Raw genomic sequence first — 19,886 nt, 5'->3', positions numbered from 1 at the left:
AATTGCCTCTGCCGCATCTTTGATAAAACGGGCTGGAAGGTTGTCCAGCCCAGTGCTCTTGCTTGTATTAAGTATTAAGACTATTTAATTCCTAAAAAAAAACTCCTCGCAAACCTCTTGAAGTTCAAAGGAGTCAGCCGGAACGTTCTGATAAAAATCTTCAAATGTGTCTGTATCAACACTATAATCAAGAGTAGATTGTTTGGGAAGTTTACCAACCAGATTTGAAGCAATTTCAGTAAAAAAAATGATTGAAATGATCCGCAACATCCCTTTTGTCAAAAAGCTTTTCACCCTCAACAACTAAAACAATACCGTTATATTCCTTAGTACTTTTCTGATACCCAAGGGTTTTAAGTTGTTTCCACAATTGCTTTGGATTATCCTTGTTTTCCTCAAGTTTATCAACAATATAATTTCGTTTTGCATTTTTGATGTCACTGTGTAATTTATTACGCAACATACGGTACATATTGTAGTGTTCAGGCTCATAGTCCGGTGTCAGAGCAAGGTTAGATGGTTTTGCCAGTTAAAGTAGTTTTCTTTGCTGATTATTACTCTTTCGGTGGTACAAAATAAGATTTTGGGGATGTAAAATGGTAACCCTTGGGCAATTAGAAATATTCAAGATGGCCGCTATGGATAATAAAATTAAGCTCGGTTATTCACTAGTGGTACCATAATAAATGATAACTTAAAGTAGTTTGTGTAAATTATTTTCCTTTTGGATGCTTTAAATATAAACTATATACAGTTTTAAACATAACACTCTCGCAATTCAAAATGGCCGATGTTAAACGTCATAAGTAAAAACCATTAGTTTCAAGTTAAAGTTCTTTTGCCAGATTTTGTTTCTTACAATAATTAATGTACACCCTAGAATTAAGCGGATCCAGTTTGACATTTTACTTCTTTACAATCGCATAAAAATTCCAAGATGGCCACCACCGAAATGAAAGATAGAAATATAACACACTTTGGAAGACTTTTTGCAGGAGTGCATTGAATGACAGCTCGTGGTTAAAAGCTTTTCATTTGGTGATATCTGAACTGATATCTGTATCGAAATTATCTGCCCAACTTGTACCAATCCTTCATGAGCTGAGCGCCTTCAATTCCTTGACGATTAATATCAACAGCGCCTGCAACTGCAGCCGCAATTCTTGAAGTGTATGACCGAACATTATAGCAACATGTAACCCGGTAGTCGAACAGATGGTTTATAATCATCTTTGAATCCTCCGAGTAAGACACCCAATGCTTGCTTTTGCACAGGCGGCGGATGACATGATCGAGCCGGCAACTCTTGAAACCGCCCGGCCGTATGGCATTTTCCATATACTTGGTTAGTTTTGTGGGGTTCATTATCGAACCCCAACGGTTTTAGCTTGTATTTATATTATTTATCAACATAGGCCTATTTGTTCGTGATATTTCAAGCGTTTTAAAATTTCAAAATAATCCCATTCAATTACACGGTTGACGATGACAATTTACTGAATTTAGGGAATGCACGTCATACACCACCTGCTTTTGCATAGGACTTTGTTGCCTATCCAGTAAAGCTGACAAGGACTTCTTCAACTTCGGCGAGGAAATTGTAGCATGTCAGATACTGGTTATGCAGCCAAATCCTCGTCGATAGGGATATTGTAGTGTGACTTTACAATGCGAATGTCTTTGCACTCTCGTACAACAGCTTACAACCTGTGACCTATTTGGCTACTCTTTGATGCTACTGCCTATAACAGTTTCATTATAACTTCACTTTCACGTGCGTTGCAACGGAATACGATAATACTAAGAATAACTTTGTGATGAAAGAACTAGAAGCTCTTCGGCAAAGTGTGCTACGTCACCTACGATCAGCACGAGTTAATGTGATTTCCAAATGTGTGCAGCATTCCTGATACAATTCAGCAGGTTTCAAATGCGACTCTTATCACCAGATAGGACATCTACAGCATGTTTTAGGAATTCATCAGTTGCATCTTCTTCAGATGCTGCGTCATCAAAATATGCTAGTCTTTTTTCTGCGCACGTTGGAATGTTTTCTCGCTGTATAATATAGGTCAGTTTGTCATTTTCAAAACTCAACCTTAGTCCATATAAATGTGGGCTATTACTCAAATTACTCCCTTGGAACAGTAATTATTATATCTTCACACTCCTTGAAAGTGTATTTTCAAAGAGTGTCATACAATTATACCTACAATTCTCAGGTATTTGTGTTAAAGAACATATTTCATGATGACAATATTATACACATGTGATGATTTTTAATTCAATCTAATTGGTGTATTCTATTGCTAAAATGGTCTCAAAGACAGGTAAAACTTAATGCAAATGGTTAAGAATGATTAAATTAAATAACAAGAAACGTATGATATGTTATGCAAACCATTCGATATGTTAAGAAAAGACAGTTACCTATTATGAGTATACATTACACGGGACATTACACAACTCACGGGACGCCATCATGGCAATTTGGGATCACTGAAGCGTGTCAATTCATAAACTACGTGCATATATTACATATTGAGCCCACACTACCATTAATGCACACTAAATACGTTATAACTATTTGTGTTGTTACTAAAAAAAATCATTTGAATGCTATTTAAGAGTTGCGTGTCGGCCATTTTGAATATCTCAGATTGCCCATGCAAGGGTGACAATTTCACACCCCTTAGAATCTTATCCTACACCACTCAAAGATAATTTATTAGCAAAATTAACTTTAACTGCCCAAAACAGTATTTGGTATGATACCTTTTGTCAATGAAACACCATTTGAATGCTATTTCAGATATCTTGAATATCTCGGATTGCCCAATTCACAGGGTGATAATTTCACACCCCTTAGAATCTTATCAATCACCACTCAAAGATCATTTATCAGCAAACAGACTAACTTTAACTGCCCAAAACATTATAATTATTTGGTATGATCCCATTTGTCACTAAAACACCATTTGAATGCTATTTCAGAGTTACGAATCGGCCATTTTGAATATCTCGGATTGCCCAAGGGTGACAATTTCACACCCCTTAAAATCTTATCCTACACCACTCAAAGATCATTTATCAGCAACAAAACTAACTTTAACTGCCCAAAACACTATAATCATTTGGTATGATCCCATTTGTCACTAAAACACCATTTGAATGCTATTTCAGAGTTCCGAATCGGCCATTTTGAATATTGCCCAAGGGTGACAATTTCACACCTCCTAGAATCTGACTCTACACCACTCAACGATCATTTATCAGCAAAAAATTAAACTTTAACTGCCCAGAACAGTATTTGGTATGATACCTTTTGTCAATAAAACACCATATGAATGCTATTTCAGAGATACGTGGCGGCCATCTTGAATATCTCGGATTGCCCAAGGGTGACGATTTTACATCCCACGGAATTATTTTCTACACCACTCAAAGATCAATAATCAGCAAAAAAACAAACTTTAACTGGCAAAACCATCTAACCCCCAAAATATCAAGTTTGTCTCTCCGTGATCTACGCAACCAACTATCCCGTTCCCGAATACTCTCAAGAATTTCAGCTGTGATCCAGGGCTCAGAATGATTTTTTATTCTAATATCTTTAAGAGGAGCCACAGAGAGATCACAGAAAGACATCCATGCCTCATCAACATTGGTACCTCATCAACATTGGTACAGTTGTAAACCGGAGACCAATTCTCATTGTTTAAAATTTCAACAAAACTGTCCTTATTGTACTTCCTTGTAGAACGGATTTGAATACATTTGTGAGCAAATGACTTTTGTTTCATACTACTCCTTGTGCAATAGGTTATATAATGATCACTGACACCACACTTGATAACACTATATTTCTTGATTTTTGCATGTTATTACATATCACATGATCAATTGCTGATTTAGAAGTAGCAGTAACTCTAGAAGGTGTAAAAATAAGCTGTTTAAAACCAGATTGGCTGAGCATTTCTTGATATTTCTTATAATAGGAATCAAAACGAATACTGCACATGTTCATATCGTTTGGTGAGAGCTGGCTTGAGTCATCAAGCCAGCTCACACTACTCATCAAGTATAACTGCCCTGGACAGAATGAGTTTTAATTAATGTTATTCCGTTGTGCTGACATTAAGCGCATAACTCATGTTCTGCAATTTTAGGTAATCAATATTATACTTTATGTTAATGAAATGATAATTTTTGTAGGCGGAGGGGACACTACACCACCAAATGTTAACTGCCCGGGAGATCAGCAAGGTCAGGGACAAGGAACTTGCACGGTCAACTACCCACAAGCGACGGCTACCGACAATAGCGGTGGATTTGTTCGATTATCATACAGTTTTCCATCCGGGTCATCCTTCCCTAACGGACCGACTTCAGTTACTGTTACCGGAACCGATCCTAGTGGTAACCGCGGATTCTGCACATTCATTGTAACATGCACTGGTGGTACGTGCTAGTTCTCTAATTATTATTTGTATATTGCTTTTACAACACCATTAAACTTCCTTTGTGAATACCACCAATTGGGTGATTCCATAATAGGAGACTCTTAAAGAGCTTGCCGAATTCTTTGGGAGTCTTTATTGTAGCGGAGGGATTGGGATTGAATTCCTTTGGATTTTATGCAAAGAAAAAACAAACAAACACTATGGAGCAAATCACACATTTTTTGATGTTGTTGTTGATGTTATTGTTGTACCCTATGACATTGTAATCAGGGGATATAGCAGCATTGATTTATTTCATCAAAGATATCAAGGCTATATAGGCCTATAAATTCAAAATTAACACATTTTCCAGACGGTGGCGTAGCTTCATGGGGGCGGGCATGGGGACCAGAGGATGTGCTCCAATTGATTTTACCATTTATAATATCCTTATGAAAATTGCAGAAAACGGCTTGTGCCCCCCCGGCATCCGGCCCGTTGCCGCCCCTCATGACACCCCCCCTGACTCACGAGCTCCGGGCACAAACTAAGCCAAGTTTCATGTCTTGACCGTGGATCGATATTCTATTATACTCGTAAGTAGGCCTACGTCCCCGTACGCTTGTTCATTTTCTCCATGGCTGTTTCTGTTATGAACTTGCGCCCCTCTGAAATCAAGTGCATGAAAAACCCTTGGCTAACCTTAAAGGAGCTTAAAGGCATCCAGATCACTCAAAGTGAGCAGTAATTATAAACGTCATCACACAGCAATCAAATCGATTTTTAACATATAACATGTTTTTTTCCCGATTCTTGTGGAAACCGGGCAACTTGTCAATTCACCGTCACTCTGATTCGGAAGTTATAACTACTTAATTCATTCGATCTACATTCTTAGAAAACAATAATTTCAATTTCAATTCAATATATTGCCATCAAAAATACGAAGAATACTTAATTAACACCAAAATGATTAAAATACACAAGATGGAGGAGATGCAACAAAAAGCAAATGCCTGCAAAAGTGTTGCACCACCTTACAAAAAAATTAACACACACACATAACAACTAAACAAGACAAGTGCGGAGGCCTAACAAACAAAGGATAAACAAAATTAAATAAGTCACTGTTGTTAATTTACCGGTAAATTAAAAATGACGATTAATCAACCGGTAAATTAGCATTAATTTACGTTCATACATACACGCTATATAACAGCGCGCGTGATTGAAAATATTTCTATTAATGAAGTATTTTTATCCCTCTTTTCTGCTCTTATCGTTGTCGGGGAAGAACAAGTTTTAGAATACGATGTTTGAAAATAGTTTGATTCAAAACTGCACAATTTTGGACTAGATCTCTAGAGCATTTTAGAAACCATCGTTAACAGTCATCCGCGCTTTCAATAACTGCATTTGCGTTGTGTGGCAGATGTTGTCAACAATACACGTCCTACAGTACACGTTCCTTACTTGTTAACGCCTATAGGATGACTATCATCTCGATGAACTGCCCTGGTCATCATGGGTTTTAATTGATATTATTCCATTTCCATTATACTGAAATTAATCGTATAACTCTTGTTCTGCAGTATTAGGAAATCAATTCAATATTGTACCTTTATGGTGATGAAGTGGTTAGGATTTGGTTTTTATTACGTTTATTTTGTTTAAGTGCAATGCGTAATGTGCAACTTTATGTTTGGTTATTTTACAGGTAGTTTTGATACAGTCCCACCAGTGGTGATATGCCCACAAAACCAACAAGCTACAGCCGCACAAGGAGCAGGTGGTACTGTTGTCACTTACCCACCAGCAACTGCAACTGATAACAGCGGTGGAGCTGTTCAACTTACTTATGGAAACCCATCGGGGACATTCTTTAGTCTTGGACAAACCGTAGTAGCTGTAACCGGAAGAGACCCTAGTGGAAATGTTGGACAGTGTTCATTCACAGTTACAGTTTCATCAGGTAAGAAAGATGTTACATAGGATTAAACATTAAACATTGACTTTGGAAGATTTTCAACATGGGGGCTGAAACTTGAAAAAGTTTTGGTGGGCCACTCTGGGGGGTGCCCGAGTTAGAAAATTTTGCAAAATATAGGTCACAAACACCCATTTTCTCTCTATTTTATCACATTTTTTAACTTCACCTAGGATTAATGTGGGGGGCAAAGGTATTCCAGCCCCCGCATCAAAATTATTGAGGGGCTGAGCCCCAAGCCCCCCCCCAGCTTCCTAAGCCTATGCTAAAGATCATATACTCCATATATAATGCTTATAGTATATGACCATGTGAACTGTGTATTTTAATGGACAAAACATTAACAATCACCTTATTTAGGGCACGTTTTAGCCACTCATGCCCCTGTTTATTGATTGTTTGTGATGTACGTAACCATGGCAACCTGAACAAGTGTAATTATTCTAACACATACTCCTTAGCCAGATGGAACAAGTGTCTTAAGTATACCGAAAGCAATCGGAGGCTTTACTACTGACAGAAATGTTGCATTTCTTGGGATGATATACATATCTTTCCAACAATGTATGCAGACGGAGGGGACACTGTTCCACCAAATCTTTAAAACCCAGCAAATTAACAAGGTCAACAAGAAACAAGGAATATGCACGATGCATATAACCTTTGCAAGTTTGATTGACTCATGAATACCTTAAAGATGATTGAACAGTGCCTTAGGCTTATCAAAGGACAACCATCTTAGTTTTTACCCCTGAGAAATATTACATTTCTTGGATGGTACACATAAAATAAAGTTTATAAAATGTAACTTTCCAACAATTTATGCAGTCGGAGTGGACACTACTCCACCAAATGTTAACTGCCCAGCAAAACAGCAAGGTCAGTGACACGGAACTTGCACGGTCAACTTATCAGCCGGGCCTATGTTTAAGGCACATTTTACCTGCTCAATACCCTGAGGTTCAATGCGAGGTTGAATGACCCCTTTTAATGACTGTGTGTGATGCAGTATAACGGAGATGCTAATAATGAAGAATATTTTCTCTTTATTGATAAAGACCAAAACATAATCTTAGAATCAGATGTTTGAAATTAGTTTGATTCAATACTGCAACATTTTGGACTTCATTTTTGATTTCTTCAGCATTTAGCGTTATGTGGCCGATGTTATCACACGACCTGTACGTTCCTAAGGTTAATGTCTTTAGGACGGCTATCATCCCGTATAACTGCCCTGGACAGCATGAGTTTTAATTGATGTTATTCCGTTGTGCTGACATTAAGCGCATAACTCATGTTCTGCAATTTTAGGTAATCAATATTATACTTTATGTTAATGAAATGATAATGTTTGTAGGCGGAGGGGACACTACACCACCAAATGTTAACTGCCCAGGAGATCATCAAGGTCAGGGACAAGGAACTTGCACGGTCAACTACCCACAAGCGACGGCTACCGACAATAGCGGTGGATTTGTTCGATTATCATACAGTTTTCCATCCGGGTCATCCTTCCCTAACGGACCGACTTCAGTTACTGTTACCGGAACCGATCCTAGCGGTAACCGCGGATTCTGCACATTCACTGTAACATGCACTGGTGGTACGTGTTAGTTCTCTAATTATTATTTGTATATTGCTTTTTACAACACCATTAAACTTCCTTTGTGAATACCACCAATTGGGTGATTCCATAATAGGAGACTCTTAAAGAGCTTGCCGAATTCTTTGGGAGTCTTTATTGTAGCGGAGGGATTGGGATTGAATTCCTTTGGATTTTATGCAAAGAAAAAACAAATAAACACTGTGGAGCAAATCACACATTTGTTGATGTTGTTGTTGATGTTATTGTTGTACACTATGACAATGTAATCAGGGGGATATAGCAGCATTGATTTATTTCATTAAAGATATCAAGGCTATATATATATAGGCCTATAAATTAAAAATTAACACATTTTCCAGACGGTGGCGTAGCTTCATGGGGGCGGGCATGGGGACCAGAGGATGTGCTCCAATTGATTTTACAATTTATAATATCCTTATGAAAATTGCAGAAAACGGCTTGTGCCCCCCCCGGAATCCGGCCCGTTGCCGCCCCTCGTGACACCCCCCGACTCACGAGCTCCGGGCACAAGCTAAGCCAAGTTTCATGTCTTGACCGTGGATCGATATTCTATTATACTCGTAAGTAGGCCTACGTCCCCGTACGCTTGTTCATTTTCTGCATGGCTGTTTCTGTTATGAACTTGCGCCCCTCTGAAATCAAGCGCATGAAAAACCCTTGGCTAACCTTAAAGGAGCTTAAAGGCATCCAGATCACTCAAAATGAGCAGTAATTATAAACGTCATCACACAGCAATCAAATCGATTTTTAACATATAACGTGTTTTTTTTCGATTCGTGTGGAAACCGGGCAACTTGTCAATTCACCGTCACTCTGATTCGGAAGTTATAACTACTTAATTAATTCAATCTACATTCTTAGAAAACAATTTCAATTTCAATTCAATTTATTTCCATCAAAATTACGAGGAATACTTAATTAACACCAAAATGATTAAAAACACAAGATGGAGGAGATGCAACAAAAAGCAAATGCCTGCAAAAGTGTTGCACCACCTTACAAAAAAAATTAACACACACACATAACAACTAAACAAGACAAGTGCGGAGGTCTAACAAACAAAGGATAAACAAAATTAAATAAGTCACTGTTGTTAATTTACCGGTAAATTAAAAATGACGATTAATCAACCGGTAAATTAGCATTAATTTACGTTCATACATACACGCTATATAACAGCGCGCGTGATTGAAAATATTTCTATTAATGAAGTATTTTTATCCCTCTTTTCTGCTCTTATCGTTGTCGGGGAAGAACAAGTTTTAGAATACGATGTTTGAAAATAGTTTGATTCAAAACTGCACAATTTTGGACTAGATCTCTAGAGTATTTTAGAAACCATCGTTAACAGTCATCCGCTCTTTCAATAACTGCATTTGCGTTGTGTGGCAGATGTTGTCAACAATACACGTCCTACAGTACACGTTCCTTACTTGTTAACGCCTATAGGATGACTATCATCTCGATGAACTGCCCTGGTCATCATGGGTTTTAATTGATATTATTTCCATTTCCATTATACTGAAATTAATCGTATAACTCATGTTCTGCAATATTAGGAAATCAATTCAATATTGTACCTTTATGGTGATGAAGTGGTTAGGATTTGGTTTTATTACGTTTATTTTGTTTAGGTGCAATGCGTAATGTGCAACTTTATGTTTGGTTATTTCACAGGAAGTTTTGATACAGTTCCACCAGTGGTGATATGCCCACAAAACCAACAAGCTACAGCCGCACAAGGAGCAGGTGGTACTGTTGTCACTTACCCACCAGCAACTGCAACTGATAACAGCGGTGGAGCTGTTCAACTTACTTATGGAAACCCATCGGGGACATTCTTTAGTCTTGGACAAACCGTAGTAGCTGTAACCGGAAGAGACCCTAGTGGAAATGTTGGACAGTGTTCATTCACAGTTACAGTTTCATCAGGTAAGAAAGATGTAACATAGGATTAAACATTAAACATTGACTTAGGAAGATTTTCAACATGGGGGCGGAAACTTCAAAAAGTTTTGGTGGGCCACTCTGGGGGTGCCTGAGTTAGAAAATTTTGCAAAATGTAGGTCACAAACACCCATTTTCTCTCTATTTTATCACATTTTTAACTTCACCTAGGATTAATGTGGGGGCAAAGGTATTCCAGCCCCCGCATCAAATTATTGAGGGGCTGAGCCCCCAAGCCCCCCCCCCCAGCTTCCTAAGCCTATGCTAAAGATCATATACTCCATATATAATGCTTATAGTATATGACCATGTGAACTGTGTATTTTAATGGACAAAACATTAACAATCACCTTACTTAGGGCACGTTTTAGCCACTCATGCCCCTGTTTATTGATTGTTTGTGATGTACGTAACTATGGCAACCTGAACAAGTGTAATTATTCTAACACATACTCCTTAGCCAGATGGAACAAGTGTCTTAAGTATACCGAAAGCAATCGGAGGCTTTACTACTGACAGAAATGTTGCATTTATTGGGATGATATACATATCTTTCCAACAATGTATGCAGACGGAGGGGACACTATTCCACCAAATCTTTAAAACCCAGCAAATTAACAAGGTCAACAAGAGACAAGGAATATGCACGATGCATATAACCTTTGCAAGTTTGATTGACTCATGAATACCTTAAAGATGATTGAACAGTGCCTTAGGCTTATCAAAGGACAACCATCTTAGCTTTTACCCCTGAGAAATATTACATTTCTTGGATGGTACACATAAAATAAAGTTTATAAAATGTAACTTTCCAACAATTTATGCAGTCGGAGTGGACACTACTCCACCAAATGCTAACTGCCCAGCAAAACAGCAAGGTCAGTGACACGGAACTTGCACGGTCAACTTATCAGCCGGGCCTATGTTTAAGGCACATTTTACCTGCTCAATACCCTGAGGTTCAATGCGAGGTTGAATGACCCCTTTTAATGACTGTGTGTGATGCAGTATAACGGAGATGCTAATAATGAAGAATATTTTCTCTTTTTTGATAAAGACCAAAACATAATCTTAGAATCCGATGTTTGAAATTAGTTTGATTCAATACTGCAACATTTTGGACTTCATTTTTGATTTCTTCAGCATTTTATATAGCGTTATGTGGCCGATGTTATCACACGACCTATACGTTCCTAACAGGTTAATGTCTTTAGGACGGCTATCATCCCGTATAACTACCCTGGACAGCATGAGTTTTAATTAATGTTATTCCGTTGTGCTGACATTAATCGCATAACTCATGTTCTGCAATTTTAGGTAATCAATATTATACTTTATGTTAATGAAATGATAATTTTTGTAGGCGGAGGGGACACTACACCACCAAATGTTAACTGCCCAGGAGATCAGCAAGGTCAGGGACAAGGAACTTGCACGGTCAACTACCCACAAGCGACGGCTACCGACAATAGCGGTGGATTTGTTCGATTATCATACAGTTTTCCATCCGGGTCATCCTTCCCTAACGGACCGACTTCAGTTACTGTTACCGGAACCGATCCTAGCGGTAACCGCGGATTCTGCACATTCACGGTAACATGCACAGGTGGTACGTGTTAGTCTTCTAATTATTATTTGTATATTGCTTTTTACAACATCATTAAACTTCCTTTGTGAATACCACCAATTGAGTGAATCCATAATAGGAGACTCTTAAAGAGCTTGCCGAATTCTTTGGGAGTCTTTATTGTAGCAGGTACGTGCCTAGTGGGGGGGATTGGGATTGAATTGTTGAAACAAAAACATAAACAAAAACATGAGCACTGAATCAGCGGCTTATCAGCCAATTTAGGGCACATATTAGATGCTCATCATCGTATTAGTTGTTTTTTGTATTATTAAATTTATTAAATTTATTATTATTATTATTATTATTATTATTATTATTATTATTATTATTATTATTATTATTATTATTCGAGAAAAATTGTGGGCTTCGCTGTTATGCAAATCACACATTATGGCTTTAACAAGATAAATTAAAAGGTCTTCGGAGAAATATAAAATCTCTGTAAGACAATATGAACATCGGACTGAGAGATCAAATAACCATTTTAGGCTTACCAATTCACTCGCCACACGTAGCTATCAAACATAACTTAAAGGAGCTTAATAAAGGCACCCAGATCACTCAAAATGAGCAGTAATTATAAACGTCATCACACAGTTAGCAAATCGATTTTTAACATATAACATGATTTTTTCGATTCGTGTGGAAACCAGGCAACTTGTCAGTTCACCGTCACTCTGACTTTGAAGTTATAACTACATTCTTAGAAAACAAGTATTTTTATCCCTCTTTTCTGCTCTTATCTTTGTCGGGGAAGAACAAATTTTAGAATACGATGTTTGTAATTAGTTTGATTCAAAACTGCACAATTTTGGACTAGATCTCTAAAGCATTTTAGAAACCATCGTTAACAGCCCCATCCGTTCTTTCAATAACTGCATTTGTGGTGTATGGCAGATGTTGTCAATACACGTAAATACACGTTCCTAACTGGTTAACGCCTATAGGACGACTATCATCTCGATTATCGGCCCTGGTCATCATGGGTTTTAATTGATATTACTCCATTATGCTGAAATTAATCGTATAACTCATATTCTGCAATATTAGGAAATGAATTCAATATTGTACCTTTATGGTGATGAAATGTTTAGGATTTGGTTTTTATTACGCTTATGACATTTGTTTAGGTGCAATGCGTAATGTGCAACTTTATGTTTGGTTATTTTACAGGTAGTTTTGATACAGTTCCACCAGTGGTGATATGCCCACAAAACCAACAAGCCACAGTCGCACAAGGAATAGGTGGTACTGTTGTCACTTACCCACCAGCAACTGCAACTGATAACAGCGGTGGAGCTGTTCAACTTATTTACGGAACCCCATCGGGGACATTCTTTCGTCTTGGGCAAACCGTAGTAGAGGTAACCGGAAGAGACACAAGTGGAAATATTGGACAGTGTTCATTCACAGTTACAGTTTTATCAGGTCAGAAAGATGTAACATAGGATTAAACATATACTAAACATTGGCTTAGGAATATTTTCAACGTGGGGGAGGGGGCTGAAATTTGAAAAAGTTTTGATGGGCCACTCTGGGATGTACCCGAGTCAGAAAATGTTGCAAATATATTGAAAGATAATTGAACAGTGTCTTAGGCTTGTCAAAGGACAACAATTTTAGCTTTTACCCCACATGTGAGTTTGGTTGCCGATCCATGCTCGTCCTCGCAGGTTTTTCTCCGGGTGCTCCGGTTTTCCTCCTGCATCTAAAATGGACCTCTTACCATATCCTTGTCCCGTCATATCCGGATGGCATCCCTTAAATTTAGTAGCCTCTGAGCACTATTGGGCTTAGCCTGGCTTCGGCCGAATGTTATAAATAAAAAATATAATAAAAATTGTAGGAGTTAATGGTTTTTTGCTGTTTCAGTTTGGTGGACTGACATGAAACATAATGGATGCAAGAGTGATCCTAAAAATGCCTTTCACGGTGACCCAAACTAATTACAAGACCCCTCCTACATTGAAGCTGGTATTCCCTTTTAAAGGGAATTTTTATTAATGGATAATTGAATGATATAAATTTGTGTATGATAATATGCGGTGGTGTTTTGATTTTCCAGGCGGCACGCCAGGGGACATTCAAGCACCGTGGCCTGTATGTCCAGATAATCAAGTAGCCACGACTTTCCAAGGACAGAGTGGTACAACTGTAACTTATCCAGCGGCCACCGCCACAGGCAACAGTGATCAAAATGTACAACTGTCTTACAGTAACCCGTCTGGAAGTTTCTTCGACGTTGGAACAACCGTTGTTACCGTGACAGCTACTGACCCGTCAGGAAATTCAGTTCAATGTATTTTTGCTGTAACTGTTAATTGTAAGTTGATGACAATGTTAGTTTTCTGTTATAATTATATTCAGGGGGCATGTTGACCTAGTTGTACGGAAGGTTGCGGATTCGAGCCCCTGCGTGGTGCTATCGTGCTGTGCACTTAATCTCCCTTAGACAAGGTTCTAAACCTCTATTATCTTTTCCCAACCAGGTGCATAAATGGGTACCGATTAATGCTGGAAGGTATCAAGACTCGTTGTACGGGATGAGTGGCATGCCACACCACCTCCCCACACACATAGACACATTATTCACGGATGATCCCTAAGTCACTTCGAAAGAGAGATATGATATCCCAGCAAACAAAAAACCGTTTTCTGTAAAACGTTTTATGCTTGCTGGGATATTATGTCACGTTATAAATACGTTTCAATAACATTAAAAAAAACATTTTTGCAAACTGGATGCAAAACATAATGTTATTTAAGAGTTGACAAAATATTTTTAAAGGGTTGATGTAGTGTTGTTTTATAAAAACGTTTCAATGAGCTTTATATAATTATATGATTTGAATAAACTAACAAAAGCCTTTATCATTATTAACATTATTATTATTATTATTATTATTATTATTATTATTATTATTATCGTCGTGGTCGTCGTTGTTGTTGTTGTTGTTGTTGTTGTTGTTGTTGTTGTTGTTACCGTTAGTATTAGAATTTTATTATTATGATTATTACCATAGTTTTGTATTTTTATATTTCTTTATCAGCATTGTTGTTTTTTACTTTCTAGTTGTTGGACAAAATGCACCATTTGTATCAGGGTGCAATGCTGCTAGTAATCAGTTGCAGGTTGATGAATTTGTAACACTTGGCGCTGGGCAAAACACGGCACAGGTTACTTGGAATGTGCCGACCGCTTCAGGAGCAGCAGTCAGGGCACACAATAGCCTCAATAGTGGCTCTCAGTTCCCAGCCGGTCTCACTGAAATCATATACATCTTTGGAAATGAAGGAAATGAAGCAACGTGCACTTTCCGAGTGTATGTATTAAGTACGTACATTTTCCAACATTTTCCCCAGATCTGTTGAAATATTGGTATTGTTAGAAAGTTGTGCTATCTGCTTCATTTTCAACTTACTCCATTGAGTTTCTAATTAGATTATCTCCACAATTACCAACCCTAAACTAGCAAAAGTATATATTTTTGGAAACCTGAAGGCATAAGCAATTCAACTCATTATACAGGGTGACCTTCAAGTTATACAGGGTGGAATAAAAAAAGATTAGGATACAAAATTGGTTACATAATAAATGCATTGCTTATTACCAACTTGCAGTAATAAACTGGAAGTAAACAACATTCATTTGGTTAGAGGATAGGGGAGCCCGCTGACTTTGGAAGAAACCACAATCTGTTTGGTAATCTCGGAATACAGGGTGTCCCAAAGTATGTTAGAATTTTTTTACAATTCAACATATTTTGGACTGAAACATTTTGCCCATAACCCATACAGAAAAAGTAAGTCCATATTTAGATTCCTCATCAAATTTCCCTTCAGAAAATCTATACTTTGACTATGGTAGGATAAGTAATTAAGATTTTGCCGTAACTTTTCGATTTTGAGGGCATCCGCATTACTTACTTCAGTGTTTAATATGAAAACGGGTAGTTTTGTATGGAAAAGTTTGTATTAACAGTATTAAAAGTTTGTATTATCAGTATTAAAAAGGCTAACGAATTTCTTTTTACAGGGTTGAAAGTGCATTTTATTTAGCAATAAAATGAGACCACAAGCATGACAATAACTTCTTGCTTGGCAGAGATATCATCATTTGAGTCGACTTTGGGAAAATGTAACATCGCCACCTTTTTTGGTGGCGAGTTCAAGACGCACGACCATAATAACATTTTATTTTAGTCAAAATGCGTACTGTAATAATTTTCCCTGGAAGTCGTAAGAATTAAATGTTAGTCTTACGAGTATACATCATTATATGAAAATATGCTACTGATCAGAGCAATTACATTGATTTATTAACCAGTCAAATTGATGCTTTTATCTCGTGACAGGGACCAATGAACACTCCTGCAGCAGCAATCCATGTCCGATGTTAGGAGAAACTTGCTTCTTTAGTACGACCACCTATTTGTGTCAACAAGGTAAGCCCAAAGGAGACACTTTTGGGCAGGATCGTAAATGGAGAAATAGCCAAAAATCTGCCCAATGGTGATTTTTTCACAATTTGGGTTTGTTGCGAATTTATAATGCTATTAATGTTAAAAATATTGTCTGATATTTTCAAACTGGAATAAAACTGGCATCTTTTATTTCTTGAGACATTTTTCAAAGTAATTCCTACTCTCAACATTGTCAATAATATTTTTAAAGGACGATATCTCATTTTCGAATTTTATAATACCATAACTTACTTAGGAATGTCCGATTTCATTGGGGAAAACGGCGTTGTGGAGCAAAATATCTATATATTTAAGATATGTAAAAACCTCAAAATTGATAACCTGCCCAAAAGTGTTTCCTTTTGACATGACACGTCACAAATATATTACATTCCTCATGACCAATTTACAATGGACTTCAATGTTTAAATATTTCTTGATATATTTACAGATCATTGTCATACTGACATGTTTTCATAATGGTGTTTTATACCTTGAATTGAAGCCTATAAGGTTGTTAAAACAAACCCCGTTTTTATTGATATCATCCAAATGAACTTATCTCAGGCCATACAATTTTTTCACTGCGATTATGAAACAAATATGAGCCAAGGTTGCCATTTTGATCGGTTAAAGCCTTAATGTACGATTTCCGTCAAATTTTGATTTTGTTATTCTTTATTCAAAATGCTGAAATAATATTAGTAATAACTAAAAAAGGGTTGCTGTCCAGTTTAGGTTGAAATAGCAAGGTAAAGTGAAAGAAACCCCACTGGTTAATTTGGCCATTTAACACGCAGTTCTATGGGAGGACATATTATCATAATTTTTAAATGTCGAACTTTGCTCTGTTGACCTACAAAGACAAATTGCCGATTCCATTTAGGTGCATGTTGGGACATTGGAAATTGTTTTTTACCAATTTCATATTGTAAGATCGTACATTAAGGCTTTAAAGTGGGTGAGGTGGTGCTGTAAATCGGGTCACTCACCCACCTTTACCCCTTAACAACCCAGGAAGCTCCAGGACCAATGAAAAGGGCATATTACCGTTCTTTAACCCCAGTGTGCTTGTACTCATGCATGGAACAAGGCATTTAAGCTAGTGCTCTGTCGTGTCATCACCCCTCCGGTTTTCAGGCAAAGCTCAATCACACGATCAGAAAAAGGACACCACCACAAAACAAATTTACCACGGTAAAAATTTAGCACCACGTACGTCGAGGTTGACGTTTCAAAGGGCTAACTGTGTTAAGAAAACAAAAACGACTGGTAAAAATTAAATGACCTCAAAAGGTCAAAAATTAAATTTTCGAAATTGTAACAAGAACTGGGAAGAAATGCCACTGACCCTTGCGAGTGAAAAATTGCTCAGTTTATAGTCAACGTCAACATGGGGTCGTCAGGAAAAATATTTTCATAACATATTGAACTAACACAATATACCTATATGGTACTTCTTGATAATACAGTAATAGATGGAAACGTGCATGTTGTTCGTAATTTTTCGGCACAAATACTTTTGACAAATAATGACGTCACAGACACAATTACTAATCTCCTAATTTGCATATAGCTGCCATTCCTTCAGCTAGTTCATCCAAATCCAAGGGGTGCCAGACATCTAGTTATGTACCTATATCTATGGCATAGAATGAATGGAAACTCATGATTCCATATTTCAGTTAAGGTCAAGATTCTTGAACTACCGGTATGGCTATTGGATAGCCGGCTATTTCTCAGAGGCCATTTTTGGCTCAAAGTGGAAGTCTTTTAGCCTGCCATTTCCAATTTGAACGTTATGCTGCTTGTATGCGAATGATCTATGCGTAAAGCACACGTAACCTCATCATTCTTGAATCATAATGATAGTGACTGTCCCTTAATAGTTGTGTTAATATAATGGCGAATGAAAAACTAGTATATTTGTGTTTTGATTTTCTCTGTTTTCAGCTGGACGAAAAAGGCGTGATATTGAAGGTTAGTTTACATTATGTTTTTGTAATGACAGAAATGATAAATTTCGTACATTCTTAATTTATTTCAAATTAATTATTAAATCTTCTAAACATGTTTTCCTTGAACGTACTAGGGTCATTCAAAACGTTCTACCTCCATCATCACATCTCTGTTATCTTACGTGCCATGATATTGAAATTACCCATGGATACTCTTTAGTCTTGGCTGGTCTTTGGTTGTTAAGATGTGTTAGTTAAAGTGAATCGTTGGTACGTCGGAAACGGTCTGAAAAAAAAAAGCTAATTTTGATTAAAGAGGTTGCCAACATCTATGTGGAAATCATTACAAATTTATTTCTGAATATGTTCAAATATTTTAATCAATATCTATACGCGGGGTGTCATATCTTTTGCAAAACAAAACTGATACATGTTCAGAATAGCCTTTGTATTGACCATTTTCCATCGTGTGAGCACCTGTTGGTTCAAGTCATATTAATTGGGTCACAAGTTAAAATCAAATAAGTCTTATGGAAAGTTTTTGCATTTCGCAAGGTTATTAACAAACTGTTCATCTTATTTCCTCATCAAGATGCACCCATTGCTTAAAATAGGATGTAATTACGCATTACCCTTAGACGTTGGCCCGGGGGGGTCACCCCCATTGTGGCCTGTACACCATCCGCGATAATCAACTTTTGAAAAGCACCCTAAACAAGGATTTAACCCTTGGCTGATACGACACCCTAAACAGGGATTTCATTCCTAACATCAAATTTCATACCCTAAATTTCATTTCCGCGTATTTAGAAATTGCAATTTTGCTACCCTTTTTTCCAGTTTTTCATGTTTTTGACACCCTAAACGCGATACGCGCGTATCGTTCCTACCCACGAAAAACGACCCTTTTTACGCGTTTTCATTATCGCGGATGGTGTCTGTTGAAGCTTTCGATGCTCTCATCTCATATAAAACATGTTTCATTTTGTTTTGAAGTCCAAGGGCATGTCAGTGAGCTCAACTAGAACCAAAATATTTATTCTGAGTAAGCAGTTGGACAATCACTTCTTGAAAACATTTTTATGGACATGGACCAAAAGCTACAATTGTGATACCTACTAAACTTTTGGCTTCAGTTTTTAACCGTTTCCGATGCACCAAATCTGTATTCGCTTTAAACGACATATCTTAAGAACCAAAAACCACATTTTCATCAAATAACTTTTATAGCCACGAATACAAGATATAAGCTGGGGTAATTTCAATATCCTGACTTGTAAGATAACAGACATGTGATGACGGAGGTTGAACTTTTTGAATGACCCTCGTATGTAAATACAATGAATTTGACACACTATCTGCTGATTTTGTTTCCAGAAGAACTAGATTGTGGACCATATTGTAAGGCGTTGAGAGGAATCTGTGCCTCGCACAACCACTTTGGAGAGCCATATGAGGAAACACAATGCTTCTATCCAGGATATCAACCCCCAGGTATGATAGGCATTTGGTATTTTATCGAGTTTGGCACTGGCACAGATTGTGATAATTAACCATGGGGGTTAAACATACCCAGCCCTCACATTTGGTATCACTAGAACATTTAACAAAATTAAATCCCTTTTTAGGCAATAATAACTCACAATATGTACATCAAATATATATGAAATTAACTGAATGTGTCATGTCATTCTCTGCATGAACAAAATGAATGGTTATGGATGACAAAGCACTCTAGCAACAAAAACAACCATTTCAATTTGGTTTAACTACAACTTCGGCATGGCAACAATTTTGGAACTATCGGCGCAAAAGAGGTGCCAAGATGTGCA

General features: G+C 37.4%; 1 protein-coding gene across 1 annotated transcript in view; it reads left to right on the top strand.

Moving 5' to 3' along the window:
* The window catches only part of LOC140147100 (hyalin-like), a 61,911-nt gene that overhangs the window by 37,446 nt on the left and 4,579 nt on the right, over positions 1–19,886 (top strand). Inside the window, exons 19-29 of the mRNA XM_072168874.1 lie at positions 4,216–4,461; positions 6,160–6,414; positions 7,787–8,032; positions 9,734–9,988; positions 11,367–11,612; positions 12,807–13,061; positions 13,699–13,956; positions 14,707–14,967; positions 15,989–16,078; positions 18,050–18,076; positions 19,432–19,548. Coding sequence (XP_072024975.1) covers positions 4,216–4,461; positions 6,160–6,414; positions 7,787–8,032; positions 9,734–9,988; positions 11,367–11,612; positions 12,807–13,061; positions 13,699–13,956; positions 14,707–14,967; positions 15,989–16,078; positions 18,050–18,076; positions 19,432–19,548 — 2,256 coding nt within the window. The remainder of the gene's footprint in view (positions 1–4,215; positions 4,462–6,159; positions 6,415–7,786; positions 8,033–9,733; positions 9,989–11,366; positions 11,613–12,806; positions 13,062–13,698; positions 13,957–14,706; positions 14,968–15,988; positions 16,079–18,049; positions 18,077–19,431; positions 19,549–19,886) is intronic.

Source organism: Amphiura filiformis, chromosome 3 (genome assembly GCF_039555335.1).
Source record: "Amphiura filiformis chromosome 3, Afil_fr2py, whole genome shotgun sequence".
NCBI lineage: Eukaryota > Metazoa > Echinodermata > Ophiuroidea > Amphilepidida > Amphiuridae > Amphiura > Amphiura filiformis.
The sequence above is the reverse complement of the archived record's forward strand: the minus strand, read 5'-3'. Positions and strand labels throughout refer to the sequence as shown.